This window comes from Capra hircus, chromosome 20 (assembly GCF_001704415.2).
Source record: "Capra hircus breed San Clemente chromosome 20, ASM170441v1, whole genome shotgun sequence".
NCBI lineage: Eukaryota > Metazoa > Chordata > Mammalia > Artiodactyla > Bovidae > Capra > Capra hircus.
In genome coordinates this window covers 2841326-2865805 of record NC_030827.1, presented here as the reverse complement: position 1 = coordinate 2865805, position 24480 = coordinate 2841326, and the positions used below count along the sequence as shown (strand labels likewise).

The following is a 24480-nucleotide window of genomic DNA, read 5'->3' as shown; positions in this document are numbered from 1 at the left end:
TCATAGTGATGCTTCCTAAGGCCCACTTGACTTCGCATTCCAAAATGTCTGGCTCCTGGTGAGTGAACACACCATTGTAATTATCTGGGTCATAAAGATCTTTTTAATATAGTTCTTCTATGTATTCTTGCCACCTCTTTACTATCTTCTGCTTCTGTTAGGTCCATACCATTTTGGTCCTTTATTGTATATATCTTTCCATGAAATATTCCCTTGGTATCTCTAATTTTCTTGAAGAGACCTCTAGTCTTTCCCATTCTATTGTTTTCCTCTACTTCTTTGCACTGATCACCAAGGAAGGCTTTCTTATCTCTCCTTGCTAATCTCTGGAATTCTGCTTTCAAATGGATATATCTTTCCTTTTCTCCTTTGCCTTTAGCTTCTCTTCTTTTCTCAGCTATTTGTAAGGCCTCCTCAGACGACCAGTTTGCCTTTTTGCATTTCTTTTTCTTGGGGATGGTCTTGATCACTGCCTTCTGTACAATGTCACGAACCTCTGTCCACAGTTCTTCAGGCACTCTATCAGATCTAATCCCTGGAATTTCTCACTTCCACTGTATAATCGTATGGGATTTGATTTAGGTCATACCTGAATGGTCTAGTGGTTTTTCCTACTTCCTTCAAGTCTGAATTTTGCAATAAGGAGTTCATGATCTGAGCCACAGTCAGCTCTTGCTCTTGTTTTTGCTGACTGTACAGAGCTTCTCCATCTTTGGCTACAAAGAATATAATCAGTCTGATTTTGGTACTGACCATCTGGTGATGTCCACGTGTAGAGTCTTGGTGTTGGTGGAAGAGGGTGTTTGCTACGACCAGTGCATTCTCTTGGCAAAACTCTATTAGCCTTTGCCCTGCTTCATTTTGTACTCCAAAGCCAAACTTGCCTGTTATTCCAGGTATCTCTATCTTTTGCATTCCAGTCCCCTATAACTAAGAAGACAACCTTTTTGGGTGTTAGTTCTAGGTCTTGTAAGTCTTCATAGAACCATTCAACTTCAGCTTCTTCAGCATTACTGATTGGGGTACAGACTTGGATTACTGTGATATTGAATGGGTTGCCTTGGAAACAAACAGATCATTCTGTCATTTTTGAGACTGCATCCAAGTACTGCATTTTGGACTCTTTTGTTGACTATGAGGGCTACTCCATTTCTCCTAAGGGACTCTTGCCCACAGTAGTAGATATAAAGGTCATCCGAGATAAATTTGCCCATACCAGCCCACTTTAGTTCACTCATTCCTAAAATGTTGATGTTTACTCTTGCCATCATCTTCTGTTTGATTTCCAATTAACCGTGATTCATGGACCTAAAGTTACAGGTTCCTATGCAATACTGCTCTTTACAGCATCAGACTTTACTTCCGTCACCAGTCACATCCACAACTGGGTGCTGCTTTTGCTTTGGCTCCATCTCTCCATTCTTTCTGGAATTATTTTTCCACTCTTCTCCAGGAGCATACTGGGCACCTACTGACCTGGGGACCATCTTTCAGTGGTATATCTTTTTGCCTTTTCATACTGTTCATGGGATTCTCAAGGCAAGAATACTGAAGCGGTTTGCCACACCAACAGAATATCTCAACCATAAAAAATAATGAAATTTTGCCATTTACAGCAACATGGATGGACTTGGGAGGCATTGAAAGTTGCTCAGTCGTGTTCGACTCTTGGCGACCCCATGGACTATACAGTCCCTGGCATTCCCAGGCCAGAATACTGGAGTGGGTAGCCTTTCCCTTCTCCATGGGCTCATTCTAACCCAGGTATCGAACCCAAGTCTCCCATATTGCAGGCAGATTCTTTATCAGCTGAGCTACAAGGGAAGCCCAAGAACACTGGAGTCAGTAGCCTATTCCCTCTCCAGCAGATCTTCCTGACCCAGGAATCAAACTGGGTCTCCTGCATTACAGGATTCTTTTACCAGATTGGGGGGCATTATGCTAAGTGAAATTAGTCAGAGGAGAGGAAGAAAAAGAGTGAATGATATCACCTATATATGCAGAATCTAAAAAACACAACAAACTAGTTAATATAACAAAAAAGAAACAGATTCACAGATACAGAAAACAAACTTGTGGTTACCTGTGGAGGGAAGGTAGAAAGAGGCAATATAGGGCTTGGGGAGTGGGAGGTGCAAACTATTGGGGGTAAGACAGGCTACGATATACTGTAAAACAATCTACTGTAATAACAAAGTTATTTTGTAATAACTTTAACATTTAAAAATTGTATAAAAATATAGATGAGGATAAACAAGTAAATTTTAAAAATAAAAAAAGAACAATTCATTCTGTAATCATTCATTCATTTATAAATATAATCTCATCAAAAGATACAGGATATATGGATAAAATCTGAAAGAAAATTTTTTAAATGAGTTCAGTATTCCTCTCAGCTTTAGAGAATTTTTGCTAAAGGCATCTTACTAAAACTACTTCAGTTTGAACTTAGAGAATTATTCTTTGGAGGTCAAAAAAAACTGGCACAGATTTTAATATCAGGTAGGCATATGAAAGTAATGGCATAGTCGAAAGTAATGCCATTTTTTTATCCTTTCTGGCTTGAATTTTTATGTAGCAGTCTTACAGCTACACTAGTCTAAGCATTCCCTCAGATGCATATCCCTTTGCCAAATAAGAACAGAAGAGGGCTACAGAGGATGAGAAAGTTGAATAGTGTCACCAACTCAGTGAACATGAGTTTGAGCAAATTCCAAGAGATGGTGAAGGCTAGAGAAGCCTGGCGCACTGCAGTCCGTGGGGTCACGGAGTCAGACACAACTTAGTGACTAAACAACAACAAATAGGAATACGTAAGAAACACTGAAATGAAACCTCCTCTAACTCCCTTTATTCTTTATAGTTCTCGCTCCTTGTTTCTTTACAGAATTTTCCACTTCTTTATCCAGGCTAGAGCGCAACATCCCAGACTAGATAATTTTTTGCTATAGTGAAAATAAAAGTACAAAAGAAAGGTTTCCAAAGGATAATTAAGATAAAGGACCTCAAATGAACCACATTTTAAACATTTCCTCTACCTGGATTGTCCCAACAAGCCCTAATAGTGCTACTACATACTGTTTATAACATTAAAATGTATAGAAAACGTATGGTTCATGAATACATATGAATTCTCATGTTTCCTCCAAGGGTAAGAAACATAAAATGAAAAGATCTACCATTTTCCCTCTTGTGACTCATGATCAACCTCAGAAGTATTTTCCTTCATCTAATAAATTTAAAGGGCTGAATTTTCGAGCTGATAATACCCAGAATAATTTAATTATAAACTGATCCTGCTATCATACATTCAACTATATATCAATAGGTCTAGACTCTGAAGAAGTAGACTCTGAGTGTAAAAAAAAATGAAGCCAGAAATAGTGACAAAATCTAACTACTGAAAAACAAAAGCCAGCAATAACTGATACTAACAATAGCATATACCTCATAGGTTTGCTGGGAGGATTAAATGAGTTAGGGCCACGTAACTTCTAGTACACTTTACACCCTATAAAGATTAATTGTTTATTACTAGTATTACCTAATAATAGTATTCCAATGGATGGAACTGTATCCTCCTAAAAGATATATCCAAGTCCTAACCCCCAATACTTTTGAAATATTTGTAAATAAAGTCTTTGTAAATCCTTAAATTAAGGATGGAGGGATGAGATCAAACCGAGGGATTTAGGGCAGGCTCTAAATCCAGTCATTCATAAAAGAGAGAGGGACATTTCAGGTGCAGAGACACAAGTAAATAGGTCTTAGGAAGGATGTGGCAACGACTGGGATGATATAGCTACAAGCCAAGGACCACCAAGAACCGCAAGCAGCTATCAGAACTTAGGGGCAAAGTATGGCACAGTTTCTCCCTCAAGGGCTCCAAGAGGAGACCAATCCTGTCAACACATTAATTTCAGATTTCTGGCTTCCGTACCTATAAAAGAATAAATTTTCATTTTTTTAACTCACCCAGTTTGTGGTAATTTATCACAACAGCCCCAGGAAACACAAACATTAATATTAATCAATTCAAGGATATCTAAGTAATATAGAAAAGTTCTGGAATTTTGTCCTTTTTGCTATATTGATTTAGAGAACTCCAACACAGACTTGTTTACATCAACAATGTTATCAATGACCCTTTTTTCCCCAAATGCCTTTCAAATTATTAACCACTGAAGGGCAGTGTAAGATAAAAAGGTAAAGATTTGAACTTTCTCCTAAGACTGAAACAAAGGGAAAAAAAAAAAAACCAAGTTATTCTTTCTCTGTAATGATAACAATTAAATAAATGCCTGGCATATGAAATCATTTTTAGAGAAAGGGATGTTGCTGCTGCTGCTAACTTGCTTCAGTCGTGTCCAACTCTGTGCGACCCCACAGACGGCAGCCCACCAGGCTCCCCTGTCCCTGGGATTCTCCAGGCAAGAACACTGGAGTGGGTTGCCATTTCCTTCTCCAATGCAGGAAAGTGAAAAGTGAACATACACAAAAATCCTTACCCTGTTGGAAAAGCATTATGTGAACATTTCATAGAGTTAAACTCATAATGTGATGATTGCTGAGCAACTAAGCAATCTTCTGAATAGCATTTGATTTCACAGGGATTCTGTCTCTTTATAGAGAGTCTCTTTATAGAGAGACTTTACTTTTCACGGTGAACTGATAAACTGCATCTTAGTTTTACAGTGATGTCTGAGAATATGGTTAACATAAGCATGCCTCAGAGAAATGGATCCCTTCTCAATGTGTTGACAAATTGGGTTTGAGTTATGAAATTTTCTTCTGGGCTTCTTATCAACATTAGAAGCCCATATAAATAAATAACAAGTAGCACTGGACATCACCTAACTCCCATAGATTTATTTACTATCAAACATTCAAGGACAGTACCCAATTTCCATAGCCTAGGAGATAATATAATCCTGCCTACAGTCTAAACAAGGATCTTCCAAGTTATTCTGGACTCATTTCTGCCCTTTGTACCTGACATACTTCTTTCTATACAGTAACTCTCATCGTGTATCTATCAATAGGTAAAAGAAGCAAGACCAAAAAAAGAGTATATATTTACATGATTCTATAATAAAAGAAAGCAGATCAGTGGTTTCAGGCTGGGGACGGAGGAGAGAGTGGGAAGATAGGGAAGGATAGGGAAGCAGCAAGGGGGGATTAAGCAAGGGAGGATTAAGCAAGGGGGTATAAGGAAACTTGGGGGGTGATAGATATGTTCATTATCTTAATTTCAGTGATGGTTTCACAGTTATACACTATGTCAAAATTCATCCAGTATGTGTGGTTTATTATTTGTCAATTAAACTTCAGGAAGGAGAAGGAAACGGTATTCTTGCCTGGGAAATCCCATGGACAGAGAAGCCTATGAATTACAGTCCACGGAGTCACAAAAGAGCTGGACACAGCTTAGCCACTAAACAATAACAAGAGAACCTCAAGAAAGCTGAAAAAAATGAAGGGTTTTTTCTTTTGTTCTAGAGAAAAATGTTCCCTCATAATAAAACAATAAATTGATGAACTCAAAAATCCCACCTCAATTAAATTTAAATTCTTTTCAATTACTTCCCTGTATCTTTCCTGCCTTCTGGAATTAAACCTCTTAACTGCCATTAATAAAGCGCCTTTATCTCACAATTACTCATTTCCCACAAACTCTTTGTTTTTCCCTCCCTTTATTAACTTTTCCTGAGCACCCGAAGGCTTATTTCTGGGCCTCTTAGAACTTCTCCTTCTAAATGAATTGGATCATATTTGTTTTAGTGATTTATAGTTTACAAAAGTATTTCCATCTTCTACTTTTTAGAAGTAGAAAAGTAGACTCCTGTAAATTACATATTTTAGCACATCCATTTTACAGACCAAAAAAAAAGAACCCTGAGGCTGAGCAATCAAATACATATATGTGTGCGTGCGTGTGTGCGTGTGTGTATATACACACACATAGCTCAAATAGAGCAAATGGTCAATTCTGAGTCACATACAAATCTATAGACCCCAACCACATGTTGTCTCAACACCCTGCCACCTTACCACCTTTTACAGTTCAGTTTAGTTGTTTAGTCGTGTCCAACTCTTCACAACCCCATGGACCACAAGATTCCAGGCCTCCCTGTCCATCACCAACGCCCGGAGTTTACCCAAACTCATGTCTATTGAGTCAGTGATGCCATCCAACCATCTCATCCTCTGTCATCCCCTTCTCCTCCTGCCTTCAATCTTTCCCAGCATCAGGGTCTTTTCAAAGGAGTCAGCTCTTCGCATCAGGTGGCCAAAGTATTGGAGTTTCAGCTTCAACAGCAAGCAGTCCTTCCAATGAACACTCAGGACTGATCTTCTTTAGGCTGGACTGGCTGGATCTCCTTGCAGTCTAAGGGACTCTCAAGAGTCTTCTCCAACACCACAGTTCAAAAGCATCAATTCTTTGGCACTCAGCTTTCTTTATAGTCCAACTCTCATATCCATACATGACCACTGGAAAAACCATAGCCTTGATGAGATGGACCTTTGTTGGCAAAGTAATGTCTCTGCTTTTTAATATGCTGTCTAGGTTGGTCATAACTTTCCTTCCAAGGAGTAAGTGTCTTTTAATTTCATGGCTGCAGTCACCATCTGCAGTGGCCACAGGACTAGAAAAGGTCAATTTTCATTCCAATCCCAAAGAAAGGCAATGCCAAAGAATGCTCAAACTACCCCACAATTGCACTCATCTCACACGCTAGTAAAGTAATGCTCAAAATTCTCCAAGCCAGGCTTCAGCAATACGTGAACCATGAACTTCCAGATGTTCAAGCTGGTTTTAGAAAAGGCAGAGAAACCAGAGATCAAATTGCCAACATCTGCTGGATCATCGGAAAAAAAACAGAAAAACATCTACTTCTGCTTTACTGACTATGCCAAAGCCTTTGTCTGTGTCGATCACAACAAACTGTGGAAAATTCTGAAAGAGATGGGAATACCAGACCACCTGACCTGCCTCTTGAAAAATCTGTATGCGAGTCAGGAAGCAACAGTTAGAACTGGACATGGAATAACAGACTGGTTCCAAATAGGAAAAGGAGTACCTCGAGGCTGTATATTGTCACCCTGCTTATTTAACTTATATGAAGAGCACATCATGAGAAACGCTGAGCTGGATGAAGCACAAGCTGGAATCAAGATTGCTGGAAGAAATCCCAATAACCTCAGATATGCAGATAACACCACCCTTATGGCAGCAAGTGAAGAAGAACTAAAGAGCCTCTTGATGACAGTGAAAGAGGAGAGTGAAAAAGTTGGCTTAAAGCTCAACATTCAGAAAACTAAGATCATGGCATCTGGTCCCATACTGCATGGCAAATAGATGAGGAAACAGTGGCTGACCTTTTACCTTAGTCATCATCAACCTGCAGATGATATCCTAGTCCATACTTTCAACCTTGTCTGTTCACCATCTTTATATTTACCTATAAATTTCTTCTTCTTGGAAATCCAGAAAGATGTTGAAAACAGCCCCAACATGTCAGAAACTGAATTGAACATATTTCCCACAGATTTTCACATTAAGAGTCCCTTTGTTTCAGAGGTGTAGAACAGAATTTAGATTTACAATTTTAATGTTATCTTTTGCTTTTCCTTCTCCTTAGTCCCTCCTATATAGTTAAGAGTTTGGTCTTGCCCAGAGAAAAGTCTTGCCTTTGCCCTCAGATTCTGGGAGGTAATCTATGTTTAGGATAGGAATGTTTTTGTTAAGACTGGGGGGCGGGGTCAGTAGGCCACACCCCACAGTCTTAAATTGGCAGCTGACCACACCAAAAATACCAGAAGTGTTTTAGGGTGGGGACTTTTTTTTCCTTTTTATTTATCTTTGACTATGCTGTGTTTTCATTGATGTGTGGGCTTCCTCGAGCTGCAGAGAGCAGGGCTTACTTTGTTGCAGCACGCAGGCTTCTCACTGCAGCGGCTTCTCTTGTTGCAAAGCACAGGCTCTAGCAGGAGGCAGCTTCAGGAGGTGTAGCGCCTGGCCTTCAGCAGTCGTGGCACATGGGCTTAGTAGTTGCAGTTCCCGGGCTCTTGTGTACCGGCTCAATAGCTGTGGCACCCTGGCTTAGCTGATCCGTCACTTGGGGATCCCGGAGCAGGGACCCAACCTGCATCTCCTGCACTGGCAGGGAGGTTCTTTACCACTCAGCCACCAGCCCCAGGCTGCGGACTTTAGACAGCATGGTCCCATTTGACCTGAACGCTCAGGTCAATCATGCGGCACCCAACCAATCACAACTACAAAAAGAAGCCCCAACAAAAATTCCAGAACTCAAAGCTCAGGTCATGCTTCCCTGGTCTGCAATACTCGGTGCTTACTGCCACACATATATGATGGGAGAGTAACATGCCCTGAGGACCAAACAGCTTTGCTTCAGAATGCTTCCAGATTCTGCCCTATGCACCTCTCTTCCAATCAATTTAGTACGTGTGCTTTCCCAATAATAAACTTGGGTATGATAGCTTTCAGTGAATGATGTGAGTCCTTCTGTTAAACCTGAGAATGGCACTGACTCCCAAATACGCGAGTGGCGTCAGTAGTGAGGGTAGTCTTGCAAACTGTGCCCTCAAACATTGCAGTTTAGCTAATGCCAAGTGTATAACAACTCATCATAAAGTCCTACCAATTCCTTTAAAATAAAGACTCATACTCAACACCTCTGCATGATATTCATAGACAGCAGACCAACAGAACAGTATTTTACAACTGTGGCCTACAGTGCCCTGGATTTCTTTAGGGGTTTCTTCTGGAATCATTGTGGAAGCCTGGAATTTGTCCAACTATTTAAAAAGTCACTATTATTAAAGTGACCTCAAGCAAATTATCTAGCCTTTCTAAACCTCACTTTTGAAACTGCAGGTTTCAAAACCACCTTTCAAAATAATTATGAAGATTAAGAGAGAAAGGACAAGAGAAAGCTTGATCTAGCTCCTGGCAAATAGCAGATCGACACAAACTGTAAATAGTTTCTTCAGTTAACTATAAAACACCACACTGGTCTCTTGTCTATAGTTTCACCCATTCAGCTCCACAACCCCAGGACCATCTTTGCCAAACCCCTTTCTCCTCATGATTCTAACTGTTAATAATCATATCTAGATCAAATCAGGTACACTATCCTGGCTGGGTATTAAGAAGCATGACTATGGTCCCAGGTTCTGGGAAGCTAAAAAGATCAACTAACTGCATCTCCTAAAGTTTTCCTAATGTTACCTCTTAATTCTTCCCAAGATTCCTCTGTGAAATCTAAAGTGCCGACCTCTTCCTTGATCCCAGAAACCTCTTTCCTCTCTTCCTTGCCCACTAACCTGGACTGTCTCCTCTAAGACAATCCAGATTCATTTCTTCCTTTGGGACAGAGTATCCTAACTCACAACTTCCTAATCAGAATGCATGTGCCTTGAATAGATTATAGGAATGTCTAAGATATTGATCCCCTTGCCCTTCAGGCAGCCAGGCTTTTAGTTATGAGTAGTTTATGTCAATGGACCACCCAATTACCAATTACCCAATTCTTTATGTATGCCATAATTTGAAAAAGATTGTGAAGTAGTAACCTAATCTCACCTTACACAAATCCACTTGCGCCAAAATGGCATAATGTTTTACCAACTACCTGTTTGTGTAGATGACTGCAAGATATTGGTATGAAAGAATATGGAATTATTAATTACTAGGGTTACTCTAGTTCTGTAGCCTTGGGCAAGTCACAATTGTTCTAAGACTCAGTGTCTTCAGGAATAAAATGTATGTATGCACATACAGTAGGGGGACTGGTTCCAGGCCATCCTGCAGATAACCAAAACCCAAAGATGCTCATTCCTTATATAAAATGGCACAGGATTTGCATATAACCTCTATCAATTTAAATCATCTCATAATACATTTAATACCTAATAGACATGTGTGTGTGCTCAGCTGCTCAGTCACGTCCCACTCTTTGCGACCCTACAGACTATAGCCCGCCAGGCACCTCTATCCATGGGATTTTCTTTTTTTTTTTTTTTTTTAATTTTAAGTTTTTATTTTTACTTTATTTTGCTTTACAATACTGTATTGGTTTTGCCATACACTGACATGAATCCACCACGGGTGTACATGAGTTCCCAATCCTGAACCCCCTTCCCACCTCCTACCCCGTATCATCTCTCTGGATCATCCCCATGCACCAGCCCCAAGCATCCTGTATCCTGTATCGAACACAGACTGGCGATTCGTTTCTTACATGATCGTACACATGTTTCAATGCCATTCTCCCAAATCATCCCACCCTCTCCCTCTCCCAGAGTATCCATGGGATTTTCCAAGAACGAATACTAGAGTAGGTTGCCATTTCCTCCTCCATGGTACCTTCCCCATCCAGGGACTGAACCCAGTGTCTCCTGCAGCTCCTGGGTTGGCAGGCAGATTCTTTACCACTGCACCACGTGGGGAGCCCATACCTAATACAATATAAATGCTATATAAATAGTTGTAAATTCAATATAAATGATATGTAAATAGTTGCCAGGGTGTGGCAAATTCAAGTTTTTTTAAACTTTCTGGAATTTTTTCTTTAATATGTTTAATCCACAGTTGGCTGAATCCACTGATGCAAAACTCACAGATACAACAAGCCAACTGTATACATACACCTCTCAAGCTAGTACGATTCAAAATCTAGAAGCGTGGAAAAATTCCAAATGCTAGGTACCAGTTATCATTAGTAATAAATGTTCCTTGAGTTAACTGGGTAACAATATGATCCACAGACTGAAAACAATTCAAACTGAAAAGGTTCAGAGCTTTTTTCAGGCCCCTCAGACCGTCAGGTCTTTCATTTGTCCAACTTCACTTTTAAGCTGCCCAGAGCTGCTGTGAGAGAGTCCGAAGAAACCAATTTGGGTAGTTCTGGCATTAGGAGCTCATTTTTCCACCACTACCTAAAGTATGAAGAAATCTTCCAGACTGGGTGATTTACTATTATGCATATCTTTCCAATTCTGAAACTGTTCCAAACTTCCACCATAGTTTTTAATTGCCCTCAAGATTTACACCTGAACTATGAACAACTGTTTATCTATTTACAATCCCAAAGCCCTCCCTGTGAGATTCTGCCAGTGAAGATTTCCCGAAGGGCATTTTTACTAAAGTGGTAATAAATAACATTATTTTGACCTGGAGACCCTTAGCAATGGCGAGGAATCAAAACAATGCGTCAGGCTTACTATCTCCTGAGCTGTCAATTACCTGATAGGAGAGTGGATGGTGAAAAGAAAGGACCCTTTGGAAGAATCAATAATTAGGTAATGAATCATTGTAGTCTCAGGGGGCCCAAAGAAGTCTACAAAGGGTTGGGACACTTAGATACACTATCACCATGTTATGAAATTGCCTATCTCTCCAAGGTCATCTCCTGCCTCCACAGCCTCCCCTCCTCCCTTCCCTTTCATATGAACCTAAGCTCCAGTCCACTGAACTACCCCAGTGTGCCATGTTCTTCCACAATTCTTTGACTTGACTCACATTGTCCTTTTGCCTCTATCCTTCCCTTTCTCTTTGCTCGGCGAAACTCCTACAGTTCTTTCAAGATCCACTAGACTGCAAGTTCCCTGACTATACAAATCATAAAGTTTTGAGAGAGTTTTATCTTAAGTACCTAGCAAAGTAGGAATTCAATTAGTAAGTGGATGAACGGAAGCTCAAAAAAGCTTGCCTGACAAGCACAGCACCTCTGCCTCACTGCTTCCCGACACACACAAACACACAGAGTTGACTGCCCCTTTCAATATTCCCATGATATCCTGTGATTAATTCTATCACATCATTTTTCACATTTACTGTAATTATCTGTGAATTTCATGAGGGCAAGGATGCTAATAAGATGATGTAATTCTTTATCCCAGAACTCTACACAGCGCTTGAGACCCGGGGGCGGGGGGCGGGGGGAGACGGGGTGGGTGCCGAGGAGGCTCTACAATGTTTCTTGAATAAATGACTGGATGCATATGCCAAAGCGCCCGAGTACATCTGAATATTTGAGCCTTCCTCCAGCCCGCATCCCATCCTGACCGTTTCTGCGCTCCCAGTGCGCGTCCTGCCCCGGTTTCCTCCTCCAATGAGGCTGCTGCAGTGCCCTCCTTCGCCACTCCCCACAAACAGAGCCCCTGCCGGCTCTGGCCAATTCAAGTCCAACTGCAGAGCCGCTCCTGCGGCGGACGCAGGCCCCTCTCGAGCTCCCTCCGAACTGTGTGGAGGCTGACGATGGAGCCGCGGCCGGAGACGCGGCGGGAAAGCTGGCCCGGTACTGCCGGGCTCCCACCTGCTCTGGCGCCGCCGAACCTCGGTGCGCCCGGGCGGCGGCACCCGGGAGGGCGGGCTCCCGCGCGGCCGGTCCTCAGCATCCGCACCTCTCTCGAGGGGCGACCTCCAGCCTAGCCCCTGCCCCTCCAGCCTCCATCCCCGAGCTCGGGCCGCCCCTTCCTCGGGCCCGGGCCTGGGGTGGGCAGCCCAGACCAGTGCCTGATCCCTGGCCAGGAACCGGGACTAGGGCTCCGACGCACCGGCCGGCGGCTCCGCGGCCTCCGTCGCCGGACTCGGCCCTCAGTCTCCAGACCCCAGCGCCCCGCCGGATTCCCGGAGCGGCGGGGCGGGGATCCACGGCGCAGAGCGCACTGACCTGGAGGTGCAGCGCCATCTTCCCGGGAGGCGGCGCCGGTCAGCGCCCCGAGCGCCCGAGGGCGGGGAGCGTAGGCGGGCGCCACCGGAGCCCCAGCCGGCCGCGGGGTCCCTGCGCCGCTCGCTCGTCGCTTCAGCCTCGCGAGTGTGGCGCTCGAAGCTCCGGACGGGGCGGGGCCGGCGGGGCGGGGCGAGCGCGGGCGGGCGGGCCCGACGGGGCGGGGACCGGGGCCCAGGAATCTAAATGCCCCCTCCCCCACCGCGCTCAAGTTTCAACGGCCGCTGCCTCAGGTGGGTGGTGATGTCAGCCCTCCGCCTCTTGACACAACGCCCCCCAGCGCAACTGCCGAGGGTCCTGACTACGTCTCCCACAGACTCTCTTTGACCCGTGTCTCCTAGAGCGCATCTATACCTACGGCTTCGGACTCCCCCATTTCCACAAGTTGTAGAAAGACAAGACATTTTCTTGTCTCCTAACACTCACTTGTTAATTGACTCCTACAGGTCAACTGCTATCCTTGGTTCCTGACTCCCAGAACTCAGGTTTTTTTAACTTTTGGTTAAAATTAAACTGACAGTATCTATATATTGTCAAGTTGTAAAATTCTAGTTCACTTACTTGTGGTCTATATTTCGTTTAACATGAACTTACATTTTACACTAAATGCTGCTGCTGCTAAGTCGCTTCAGTCGTGTCCGACTCTGTGCGACCCCATAGACGGCAGCCCACCAGGCTCCCCCGTGCCAGGGATTCTCCAGGCAAGAACACTGGAGTAGGTTGCCATTTCCTTCTCCAGTGCATGAAAGTGAAAAGTGAAAGTGAAGTCGCTCAGTCGTGTCCGACTCTTTGCGACCCCATGGACTGCAGCCTACCAGGCTCCTCCATCTATGGGATTTTCCAGGCAAGAGTGCTGGAGTGGGGTGCCATTGCCTTCTCCAATTATTTACACTAAATAATTCCACTTAAATGAAAATTTATTTGAAAAGTAGGTCAAAGTCACTCTTTTCCAGTGCTTTTCATTTCCTCTTGAAGTTTGATACTTCCAGTTAGGGCCATTGTACTTTAGAGTGAAAAATTCCTATAATCCCTTATATAGTTCAGGTTTACTAGTGGCAAATTCTCTCAGCTTTTATTAACATGAAAATGTCTTTATTTCACATACAGTTTTTTAAAGGATAGTTTTGCTGGGTATAGAACTCTATTTTGACATTAAAATTTTTTCCTGTACTTATAAAATGCCTTTCTCTTGATTACTGATTGCCATTATTTCTATTCAGAAATTAGCTGTCAGTCTGATTTTTGCTTCTTTGAAGGTAATATGTCTCCTCCCACCCCTGGCTGCTTTAAAATTTTTCCTCTTTCTTTTTGGTCTTCAGCATTTTGAGTGTGATGTAACTGTGAGTGTGGGGGGTGTGTGTGTGTGTGTGTGTGTGTGTGCTCCTGCATGGGACTCATAAAGCTTCTTAAATATGATATCTGATTTTTTCTTTCTAATTTCTTAAAATTCTTGGTCAGCATGTCTTCAAATAACTGCTTCTGTCCCATTCTTCTCTTTCTGGCACTCCAATTACATGTATGTTAAACCTTTTAGCTTCCCTGGTGGCTCAGACAGTAAAGTGTCTGCCTGCAATGTGGGAGACCCGGGTTCGATCCCTGGGTCAGGAAGATCCCCTGGAGGAAGAAATGGCAATCCACTCCAGCACTCTTGCCTGGAAAATCCCATAGATGGGAGAGCCTGATAGGCTACAGTCCATGTGGTCGCAAAGAGTCGGACACAACCGAGCGACTTCACTTTCACTTCAAACCTTTTATAGAGTTTTCCATGTCTCTTACACTCCTTTTTGTATTTTTGTCTTCTTTTCTTGTCATGGTTTCATCTGCATATTTTTTACTGACCTTTCACCCAAGTCAATAGAAACTCTATTCTGCTGTGTCTGAGCTGGTATACAAGCCCTCTATTGAATTCTTAATTTTAGTTATAATATTTTCAGTTCCAGAATTTTAATTAGACACTTCCCCTTCCATTCTTTGAATAGATTCAAAGGTTCTGGTGAAATATATCATTCCTTTATTTTCTTGAACATTTTAATGATATTATTTAAAGCCCTTATCTGATATCTACAGTATCTGAGTCAATATATGGGTCCTTCTGTCTTCTATAATTTGGTCCTATTTTTTCAAGCTTGTCTCATGATTTCTTATTGAATGTTAGTGTGGAAGAAAAACTGTAGAAGTTCTGGATGATATGAACTTTCTCCATGGAAGGTTTTTTATTTTTATTATAGTAGGTAGATGGCACCCCACTCCAGTACTCTTGCCTGGAAAATCCCATGGACGCTGGAGCCTGGTAGGCTGCAGTCCATGGGGTCGCAAAGAGTCAGACACGACTGAGCAACTTTACTTTGACTTTTCACTTTCATGCATTGGAGAAGGAAATGGCAACCCACTCCAGTGTCCTTGCCTGGAGAATCCCAGGGACGGGGAAGCCTGGTGGGCTGCCATCTATGGGGTCGCACAGAGTCAGGCACGACTGAAGCGACTTAGCAGCAGCAGCAGCAGCAGACTGATAAAATACCAGAGGATCACTTCAATCCTATTGAGACTTGGCTTTAGGCTTTTAAATTCAGATTTATTTCAGTTTTACCCTTATCCCTAGGTCATGGTACTCAATTGATCTTATAGCTAAAAGCCTGGGATATTTACTAAGACACTTTCATCCTATGGGCTTGAACTCCTAATTCCTGTCTCCCCGGTTCTGTGCAACTGCTAAAATCTGTCTTCAACTCTTTAGATGCTGCTGTTCTGCTAAGCTTCTTAAAGTCTCTCCCAACAGGTATACATCTTAAGAACTGACTGATGATTTGAGGGAAATCTGTACACAGGTTTTGGGGCTCACATCTCTGTAGTTTGCTCCTCTCTAGAAATTTGTCCCTCAAATCTCAGCCCCTTTTGTTCTCAGACTCCCATGTCTGCTCCTAACCTGCTGAGATTGCTGCTGTCCATTTAGCTCTGTTAATCCTTGTGCATTTCGAGTGTGATGTAACTGAAAAAATTGTTTGGAGGGGGAGGAAGGGATGAAAAGAGCTGAGTTAAATCTGGATCTTGTCCTTAGTACTTTAATGCTCTCAAGGATTGAACCAAGTCCTGCCTTTGTTGGTTGTTCTCTAGTATCTTCAAACTATATATTGCTGTATAGTTGTTAGTATATGTCAAATTATTGTTCAGTTCAGTCATTCAGTCGTGTCCGACTCTTTGCGACCCCATGAATCACAGCACGCCAGGCCTCCCTGTTCATCACCATCTCCTGGAGTTATTGTTAAATATTGTTAAATAACTTAAATATATATTTGTTTCTTTATAGTTGTTGTATATATAATATGAGTATTTAATATATATGTATATTTCTGTATATTTGTCCTATTTTTTTAATTGTTTTCTATGGGAGGTCTAATCCAGCACAAGCTAATTCGTTATGACTAGGCTATTTGCATCTCCCATACTTCACACTTGATTTTCATAGCTCATCCAGAACCCACACATCCTCATCCCCACAGCTCAACTCATAAATGTTAAAATCTTTGATACCTTCACCATGCCATTTTGTGCTAATTCCTTAAGGTTTTGATTCCTATATTTTAACTTTTACTTCCATGTCCCAAGACTTTTGATATCAAATCATCTGTGATTCCCACATTTCAACATTTCTGACTGTCACAACCCAAGCACCAATGATGATTTCTGACCTTCCTATTGCACATGCCACACAATAAATACCCCATTATTTTAACTGCTTATAGCCTTTGCCTAACTTCTAGATCTCAACCACATTTTAAAGCTATTTTTTAAAGTGACAGTTCTGTTACTTCAATTTTCAGCTCATTAGGAGAGGGAAAATTAGATTTGATCATTTGTCTTTTTTCTCACTCCAAAATATCCTTGGCACAAGTATAAGGTTGTGGTAAAAACAGCACCTGACTGTTCTGTGGATTCACCAGGTAATTCTGGAAATAAGAAATCAATTATTTTTTTTCCTTTTAAATTTGAGTGACCACAGAAGATTTCTGGTTAATTATTACTCTCTTCCGTGATTTTCTATCAACAAAATATGCACACAACTCCATATCTTTTCATCAATTAACAAAATTTAAGATAGGATTGTGTCACTACAGCTATTAAAATTAGCACAGAAGATGCTCTAGGATGTCAAATAATTCATTTCTATCACAAAACTCAATTAAAGGAGGGACATTTAGAGCCCTTAGGAATTACAGAATTATCTTCCTTTATGGCAACTAGCCTTCTAAAAAAGACAGATCTTTAATCTTTGTATCTTTTTAGAGGATTCAATTAGCATACATAATTCTGGTGCTTTAGGAAATTCACCTAACAACTCTTAGTTTTGACTTCTTATTTCTAAAGTCAGGATAACAATAAGTCTATAATTCAAAAATTTTGCAGAAAGTAATATTGAGATGAGACAGTCAAGCACAGTGGTTAGGAAAACAACACGGAGCCAAACAGCTTGGATTAGGACACCAGCTCCACCACTTACTAGTTGGTAAGCTTGTGGAAGTTACTTAATCTCTCTAGGTCTTCATTTCCTCAACTATAAAATGGAGACTACTAGTACATATCTCATAGGTTACTGTGATGATTCATGAGTTTATATATATTAAGTGCTACCTTTTCAGGCTTCCTTGGTGGCTCAGCAGTAATGAATCCAGTTGCCAATGCAAGAAAATGCAGGAGATGTGGGTTTGATCCCATGATCAGGAAGAACTTCTGGAGGAAGAAATGGCAACCCACTCCATTGTTCTTGCCTGGAAAATCCCATGGAGAGAGGAGCCTAGCAAGCTGCAGCCCATAGGGACACAACAAAGCACGCACACACAAATACTAATTTTATTATCAAGTGAATCCATATTCTTTGAATATCATATTTAAGTCAGTATTTTAATGGAATGGTATTATGAATTTAATCAGACTTAATTATCCTATCCTTTTTTACTTTGTAAATTTACTATCCAATTGGATATTACCTCATTGTCCCTCCTACCCCACCCACCTTCTCAATCCTGAAAATTTTTGAAAGGCTGTGACATTACCTACATTAACATTTCTTTTTCTCATGTTTTCATATGTGGTAGGACTGAAACTTCAAAATGATCCAACTAAAATTCTCACTTTATGAATACTTAAAGTGTAAAACCTCTAATCAATCATTTACTTTAGTAACACATATAAGTAAAATATAGAAAGAATTGGTACACATTTCCCTTAAATGTATTCTGCAAATATAATTTTATTAAATACACTTAGTAATATTGCTTAATACATCAGTAAGATTGGGGAATCCAGCAGATGGCAGGCAGGTAAGAGAAATAGAAGGAGAATACATCCAATAAATTCAAATTTACATAAAATCCCTCCAAAACACAGAAGTCCTGTGAAATATTGACCTGTGAGAATTGCATGTTAGTTGATTTCAACTATATTTTTGTTTTGTCAAGTCATTAAACTCCGTTTATTTAAATATCTAGTGTGAAACCAGAGTAAAAAAAATTTTTTTTCACTAATGATATGGGCTTCACCCATGGCTCAGCAGTAGAGAATCCACCTGCAATACAGGAGATGGAGACATGGGTTTGATCCCTGCATCAGGTAAATCTAGAGAAAGGAAATAGCAACTCACTCCAGTATTCTTGCCTGGAAAATCCCAATCCATGGGTTGCAGAAGAGTCAGACACGACTGGGTGATTAAACAACAACAAAATGATATGGATATGGATAAGAATTATTTCACAATCTTGATTAGTACATATATACTAAAAACTATATATACTTTTTCTTTGAATGACTTATTTTAACTCAGTGGTAATAATAAGGGTATACTGCTATGTATTAATAATGCCATTTTGACAAATAAAAATTAATATTTATCATTCTGTACATTGATTTCTATACTGACAAACCTAGACAGCATTCTGGACATTGCTTTATATTACTTGCATATCACAAGCTGGAATCAAGATTGCTGGGAGAAATATCAATAACCTCAGATATGTAGATGATACCACTCTATCAGCAGAAAGCGAAGAGAAACTAAAGAGCCTTTTGATGAGGGTGAAAGATGAGAGTGAAAAAGCTGGCTTGAAACTCAACACTAGAAAAAACTTAAGATCATGGCACCCAGTCCCATTGCAAATAGAAGGGGGAAAAGGTGGAAGCAGTGACAGATTTTATTTTCTTGGGCTCCAAAATCACGGCAGATGGTGACTGCAGCCCTGAAATTAAAAGACGTTTGCTCATGGGAAGGAAAGCTATGACAAACCTAGACAGCATATTAAAAACCAAAGACATCACTTTGCCAACAAAGGTCTATTTAGTCAAAGCTATGGTTTTTCCAGTAGTCATGTAACGGATGTGAGAGTTGGATCATATAGAAGGCTGAGAGCCAAAGAATTGATACTTTTGAATTGTGGTGCTGGAAAAGGCTCTTGAGAGTCCCTTGGACAGCAAGGGGATCAAACCAGTCAATTTTAGAGGAAATCAACCCTGAATATACATTGGAAGGACTAATGCTGAAGCTGAAACTCTAATATTTGGCCACGTGATGCAAAGATTCTTTGGAGAAGACCCTGATGCTGGGAAAGATTGAAGGCAGGAGGAGAAGTGGACGACAGAGGACCAGATGGATGGATGGCATCACCGACTCAATGGACATGATTTGAGCAAACTCCAGATGTTGGAGGACAGAGGAGCCCAGTGTGCTGCAGTCCATGCGGTCGCAAAAAGTCGAACATGACTTAGTAATTGCAACTTGCATATTAGTTCCACCACATAATAAGAGTTTGAGGCACTGATTACACAAGCATTATGTCAATATACATCTTAAATTACTGCTAAGAAGGGTCATGATAATATGTGACCTGATATACAGTGCTATTCTGAAAAGCTATTTTGCAGTTTATACAAAGAAGCTTAAAAACGTTCATCATCTTCACCCAACTTCTAGAAAGTGATTCTAACAAAATAGCCTAATTTTTAAAAAGTTTTATATGCAAAGATATTTATTACAGCATGATTTGCAATTGGAATAAGCAGAAGTGCTTAAGTAAATTATGGTACAACATATGACAGAATCCTCTATAGTCATTAAGAATTATATTTATGAAGAGTTTTATAAAAAAAATATGGAAATGTTGTGTTATAAGGTTAAGTGTAAAAGGAAAAATGGAACAATATATCATTTCAATCAAATGAAAAAAGCGTAGAAAACATGAGTGGAACAGAATACAAACAAATATTAACAAGGCTGTCTTATGAATGGTGGAATCAAGATTTTTTTTCTCTTCATTATGTTTCTGTGTTTTCAAGATTTTCTAAAATATACATTATTCACTTTTATAATGAGAGAAAAACTTGTAGCAAAAAGTGATCCTGAAATAGATTACCATTAATCTTATTAATGTACTTAATATTAACAAAGTGCTAATGGCAGCTGCATATATTTGAAGGAAAGACCAATTAGAAAAACTGAGCTTGACCATACAGGCACTACTGCCACAAATCTCTCTTGGAACAAAGCAAAATGTGGATATGATGTGTGTGTATGTAAAATTTTTAAACAATATAATCTTAAATTGAAACAGAAAATATAAAATGCATAAACTCCAGGGGAACAGGGCAGAAGAGATCTATTGATAGTTATATCCCATTTTATGCACAGAGCTACTTACCAGAAATAGGCATGTCCCCATTTCAAGTGCTTTCTTTTAAAAGATTTCTATAAAATACATTTAAAGCCTTATCAATGATAGCAATACTGTTTAACTGTTTTTAGAGTAAAATTAATTTGAACTAAAATATAAAATTAGGTCCTTCACATACTAATATTACTTTGCACAGGCAAAATCTATACTATTTCTTAGAACCCTGGAGAAGGAAATGGCAGCCCACTCCAGTACTCTTGCCTGGAAAATCCCATGGACAGAGAAGCCTGGTAGGCTACTGTCCATGGGGTTGCAAAGAGTCAGACACGACTGAGCGACTTCAGTTTCACTTTCTTAGAACCCAAGTCCCTTCCTTAGAGGTCAACATTTTCTTTTTGCTAAGAGTTATGTTTTAAATTTATTATGAGGATACCCAGCTAACCAAGCATCTCTCTTACTATAAGGAAAAATGAGAGCATCTAAGAATATCTTAAGGAAAACCAAGTTGTGAACTCTCTTCTATCTCCTTTCCTTTCCTGTCTCCCAACTCCCCTGCCCCAACACACATTAACACCATTCCCACAATTAGGTTACATCATACTCAGGAGCTTAGGAGAGATGATACCCACATTGCTGCTGCTGCTGCTAAGTCACTTCAGTCGTGTCCGACTCTGTGCAACCCCATAGACGGCAGCCCACCAGGCTCCCCTGTCCCTGGGATTCTCCAGGCAAGAACACTGGAGTGGGTTGCCATTTCCTTCTCCGATGCATGAAAGTGAAAAGTGAAAGTGAAGTCCCTCAGTCGTGTCTGACTCTTCGCGACCCCATGGACTGCAGCCCACCAGGCTCCTGTGTCCATGGGATTTTCCAGGCAAGAGTACTGGAGTGGGGTGCCATTGCCTTCTCCGGATACCCACATTAAATCCATTCAAATTGCAGCAATTTATTTTAAAAGAGTATTTCTATCACTTTCTCCTGATTATAGAAGAAATTCATGATTTTATATAAAATTGCATGATACAGAATTGTATAAAATCAAAAGTAAAAATTACCAAGAATGGCAGCCTCTCAAAAATAACCTATTTTAATATAGCAGCATGTCTTGCCATTCCTCTGTCTCTGCACATACATATTCTGGCAAAAAATATTTTTTGATAGGAATGAGATAATTCTATAAAACTGTTTTGTACCTTGATTTTTCTGTTTAACAGAATATGCATTTTAGATGTATTTCAATGTCAGAATTATAAATCTACCTCATTTCTTTTTTAGTAACTCCATACTCCTCCATGTGTGTATACTATGATTTATTTAATCAATCCTGTACTGAGAGAAATTTACTTCTTTTTACTTCATAATTAAAGCTTACCTTAGCAATGTTCATTGAACTAACATATTCTCTATAACTAGGAGAGGCAGACAGGACAAAATTTTGCCCCAGGGCATCTACAAACACTGCTCCAAAAAAGCATTCCCAAGTTAACTGGTACGTAAGTTGACTATACATATACTCTTATGTTGTATGTTGACTTATACATACAGTTTATTGTTCTCCAAGAACACAACATCTTGTATATTGTCACCCTGTATATTTAAATTATATGTAGAGCACATCATGAGAAACACTGGGCTGGATGAGGCACAAGCTGGAATCAAGATTGCTTAGAGAAATATCAATAACCTCAGAAATGCAGATGACAACCAACCTTATGCAGAAAGAGAAGAACTAAAGAGTCACTTGATGAAAGTGAAAGTGGAGAGTGAAAAAGTTGGCTTAAAGCTCAACATTCAGAAAACAAAGATCATAGCATCTGGTCCCATCACTTCATGGCAAATAGATGGGGAAACAGTGGCAGACTTTTTTTTTTTTTTTTTTTTTGGACTCCAAAATCACTGCAGATGGTAACTGCAGCCATGAAATTAAAAGATGCTTATTCCTTGGAAGGAAAGTTATGACCAACTTAAACGGCATATTGAAAAGCAGAGACGTTACTTTGCCAACAAAGGTCTGTCTCATCAAAGCTATGGTTTTTCTGATGGTCATGTATGGATATGAGAGTTGGACTATGAAGAGAGCTGAGCACCAAAGAATCGATGCTTTTGAACTGTGGTGTTGGAGAAGACTCTTGCGAGTCCCTTGGACTGCAAGGAGATCCAACCAGTCCATCCTAAAGGAGATCAGTCCTGGGTGTTCATTGGAAGGACTGATGTTGAAGCTGAAACTCCAATACTTTGTCCACCTGATGCAAAGATTCTTTAGAAAAGACCTTGATGCTGGGAAAGAGTGAAGGTGGGAGGAGAAGGGGACAACAGAGGATGAGATGGTTGGATGGCATCACTGACTCAATGGACATGAGTTTGAGTAAGCTCCGGGAGCTGGTGATGGATAGGGAAGCCTGGCGTGCTGCAGTCCATGGGGTTGCAAAGAGTCGGACACGACTGAGCAACTGAACTGAACTGAAGAACACTCCTGAGAATTGAGGTGGGAGATATTAATGCATACTCTGAGCTAGTCATGAAGCCATCCTGTAGGGTGGAGCTAGGGTTTATGCCAGCTGTGAGAAAAGATGTTGGGGGAATCACTGTAGGCAAGCATGGTGAAGGGGACCTCTGTGTAGAGGGCTGGTTGGCAAGCCTGTCAGATTCTAAATGGGGTAAGGAGAGCATTCCATCATGAGAGTGGTCCTTGGAGGGTCAGAAACTAGCAGAGGAGGAGAGTATCCACACAAGAGTTTTGGCCAATTGTGGGATTTTGGAGCCCAGGTGATATGAAGAGAGTATGTGTGCATTGAGGGCATGTTGGGGGCATAGTACAAGATTTTGATGTTCAATAGGCCTGATAAAGGCATCTATGCAGGTGTGTGGTAGGGACTAGCTAGGCATGGGGAATCAGAGGAGCCTGGGAAGGGTGAGGAGAGTGTTTATGTGGAGTGGTGTCCTAGAAGAGGTGTCAAAGCCTAAGCAGAGGAAGAAGATATCAATGCAGGGGAGAAATTGACAATGGAGTTGGAAAACTGATTGGGAAATTGGTGAAATAAATGCGTAACAATAATGGAAGTCAGATTTTTCACTGTGGGAAAAGGAAATTACAAATATGGCAAGGGGGAAAACTAGGATCAAGCTTGTGATGTTGGATTTGGATTAGAAATTTCAGTGAAAATTCATGGTTTTCAATATGTAGAGATAAATATAGAAATAAATTTAGATGCATATATATACCTACATGTATGCCTACTGAGAGTTCCTGAGGTCAGCAATACCCCAACAGTACCGAGCACACCTAACATCTAGAACTTGGCCTCTAAAAATTATTTTCTACTTACAGGAACCAGTCCCATGGAGAAACAGCAGATTCTAAGTTGGGGCACGTAAGTACACAATGTGCTTAAAATGTTTTTTGGATGTCAAAAACTAAGGAAATCTTCAAAGAATGAAGGGGGCCTACCAAAAGGCCATAAGAGCCAGCTCAGAGGGGCTCCCACCAGCCAAATCTAGGGAAAAACAGGCATTAAAATAAATTATAGTGTTAGATTATAACATTTGATGAAGAATGGATTATTTACATACTCTCATTGCAGTTCCTCACAAAATACGTACTAAAGAAAGCAGAAAAGGGTAACTTTTCAGTGCAAAAATCTCATTCACCACCTTAATTGAGTGATTAACGTAGACCATATTAGTAATGGGACAAATGTAAGTCATGTGCCTCTTGACAGGATGCAGTAATAACACAGCATTATCTCTGAGATAGTCTCACAAAAGATGAATGTTCTGAACCTAATCTTGAAACACTGTGATTAACATCAAGCTCAAATTGAGAGATATTCTACAAAATAACTGGCCTATAATCTTCACAAATTCCAGGGTAATGAGCATCAGTGAAAAGCTGATCTACTGAAAAAACTAAAAGAGAAACAATTTAAATGCAATGTGGGACTTCCCTGGCAGTCCAGTGGTTAAAACTCCATGCTTGCAATGCAGGGGGCACAGGTTTGATCTTTGGCCAGGGAACTAAGATTCCACATGCCTCAACATGGTCGAAGATTTTTTTTTAATGCAATGCATGATTT

The 24480-nt window shown here is 40.7% G+C and overlaps 1 protein-coding gene across 1 annotated transcript in view; it reads right to left on the bottom strand.

Moving 5' to 3' along the window:
- RANBP17 (RAN binding protein 17) overlaps nucleotides 1-12839 on the bottom strand; it is a 356127-nt gene extending 343288 nt beyond the window's left edge. The window contains exon 1 of the mRNA XM_018065634.1: nucleotides 12699-12839. Coding sequence (XP_017921123.1) covers nucleotides 12699-12716 — 18 coding nt within the window. The 5' untranslated portion in view covers nucleotides 12717-12839. The remainder of the gene's footprint in view (nucleotides 1-12698) is intronic.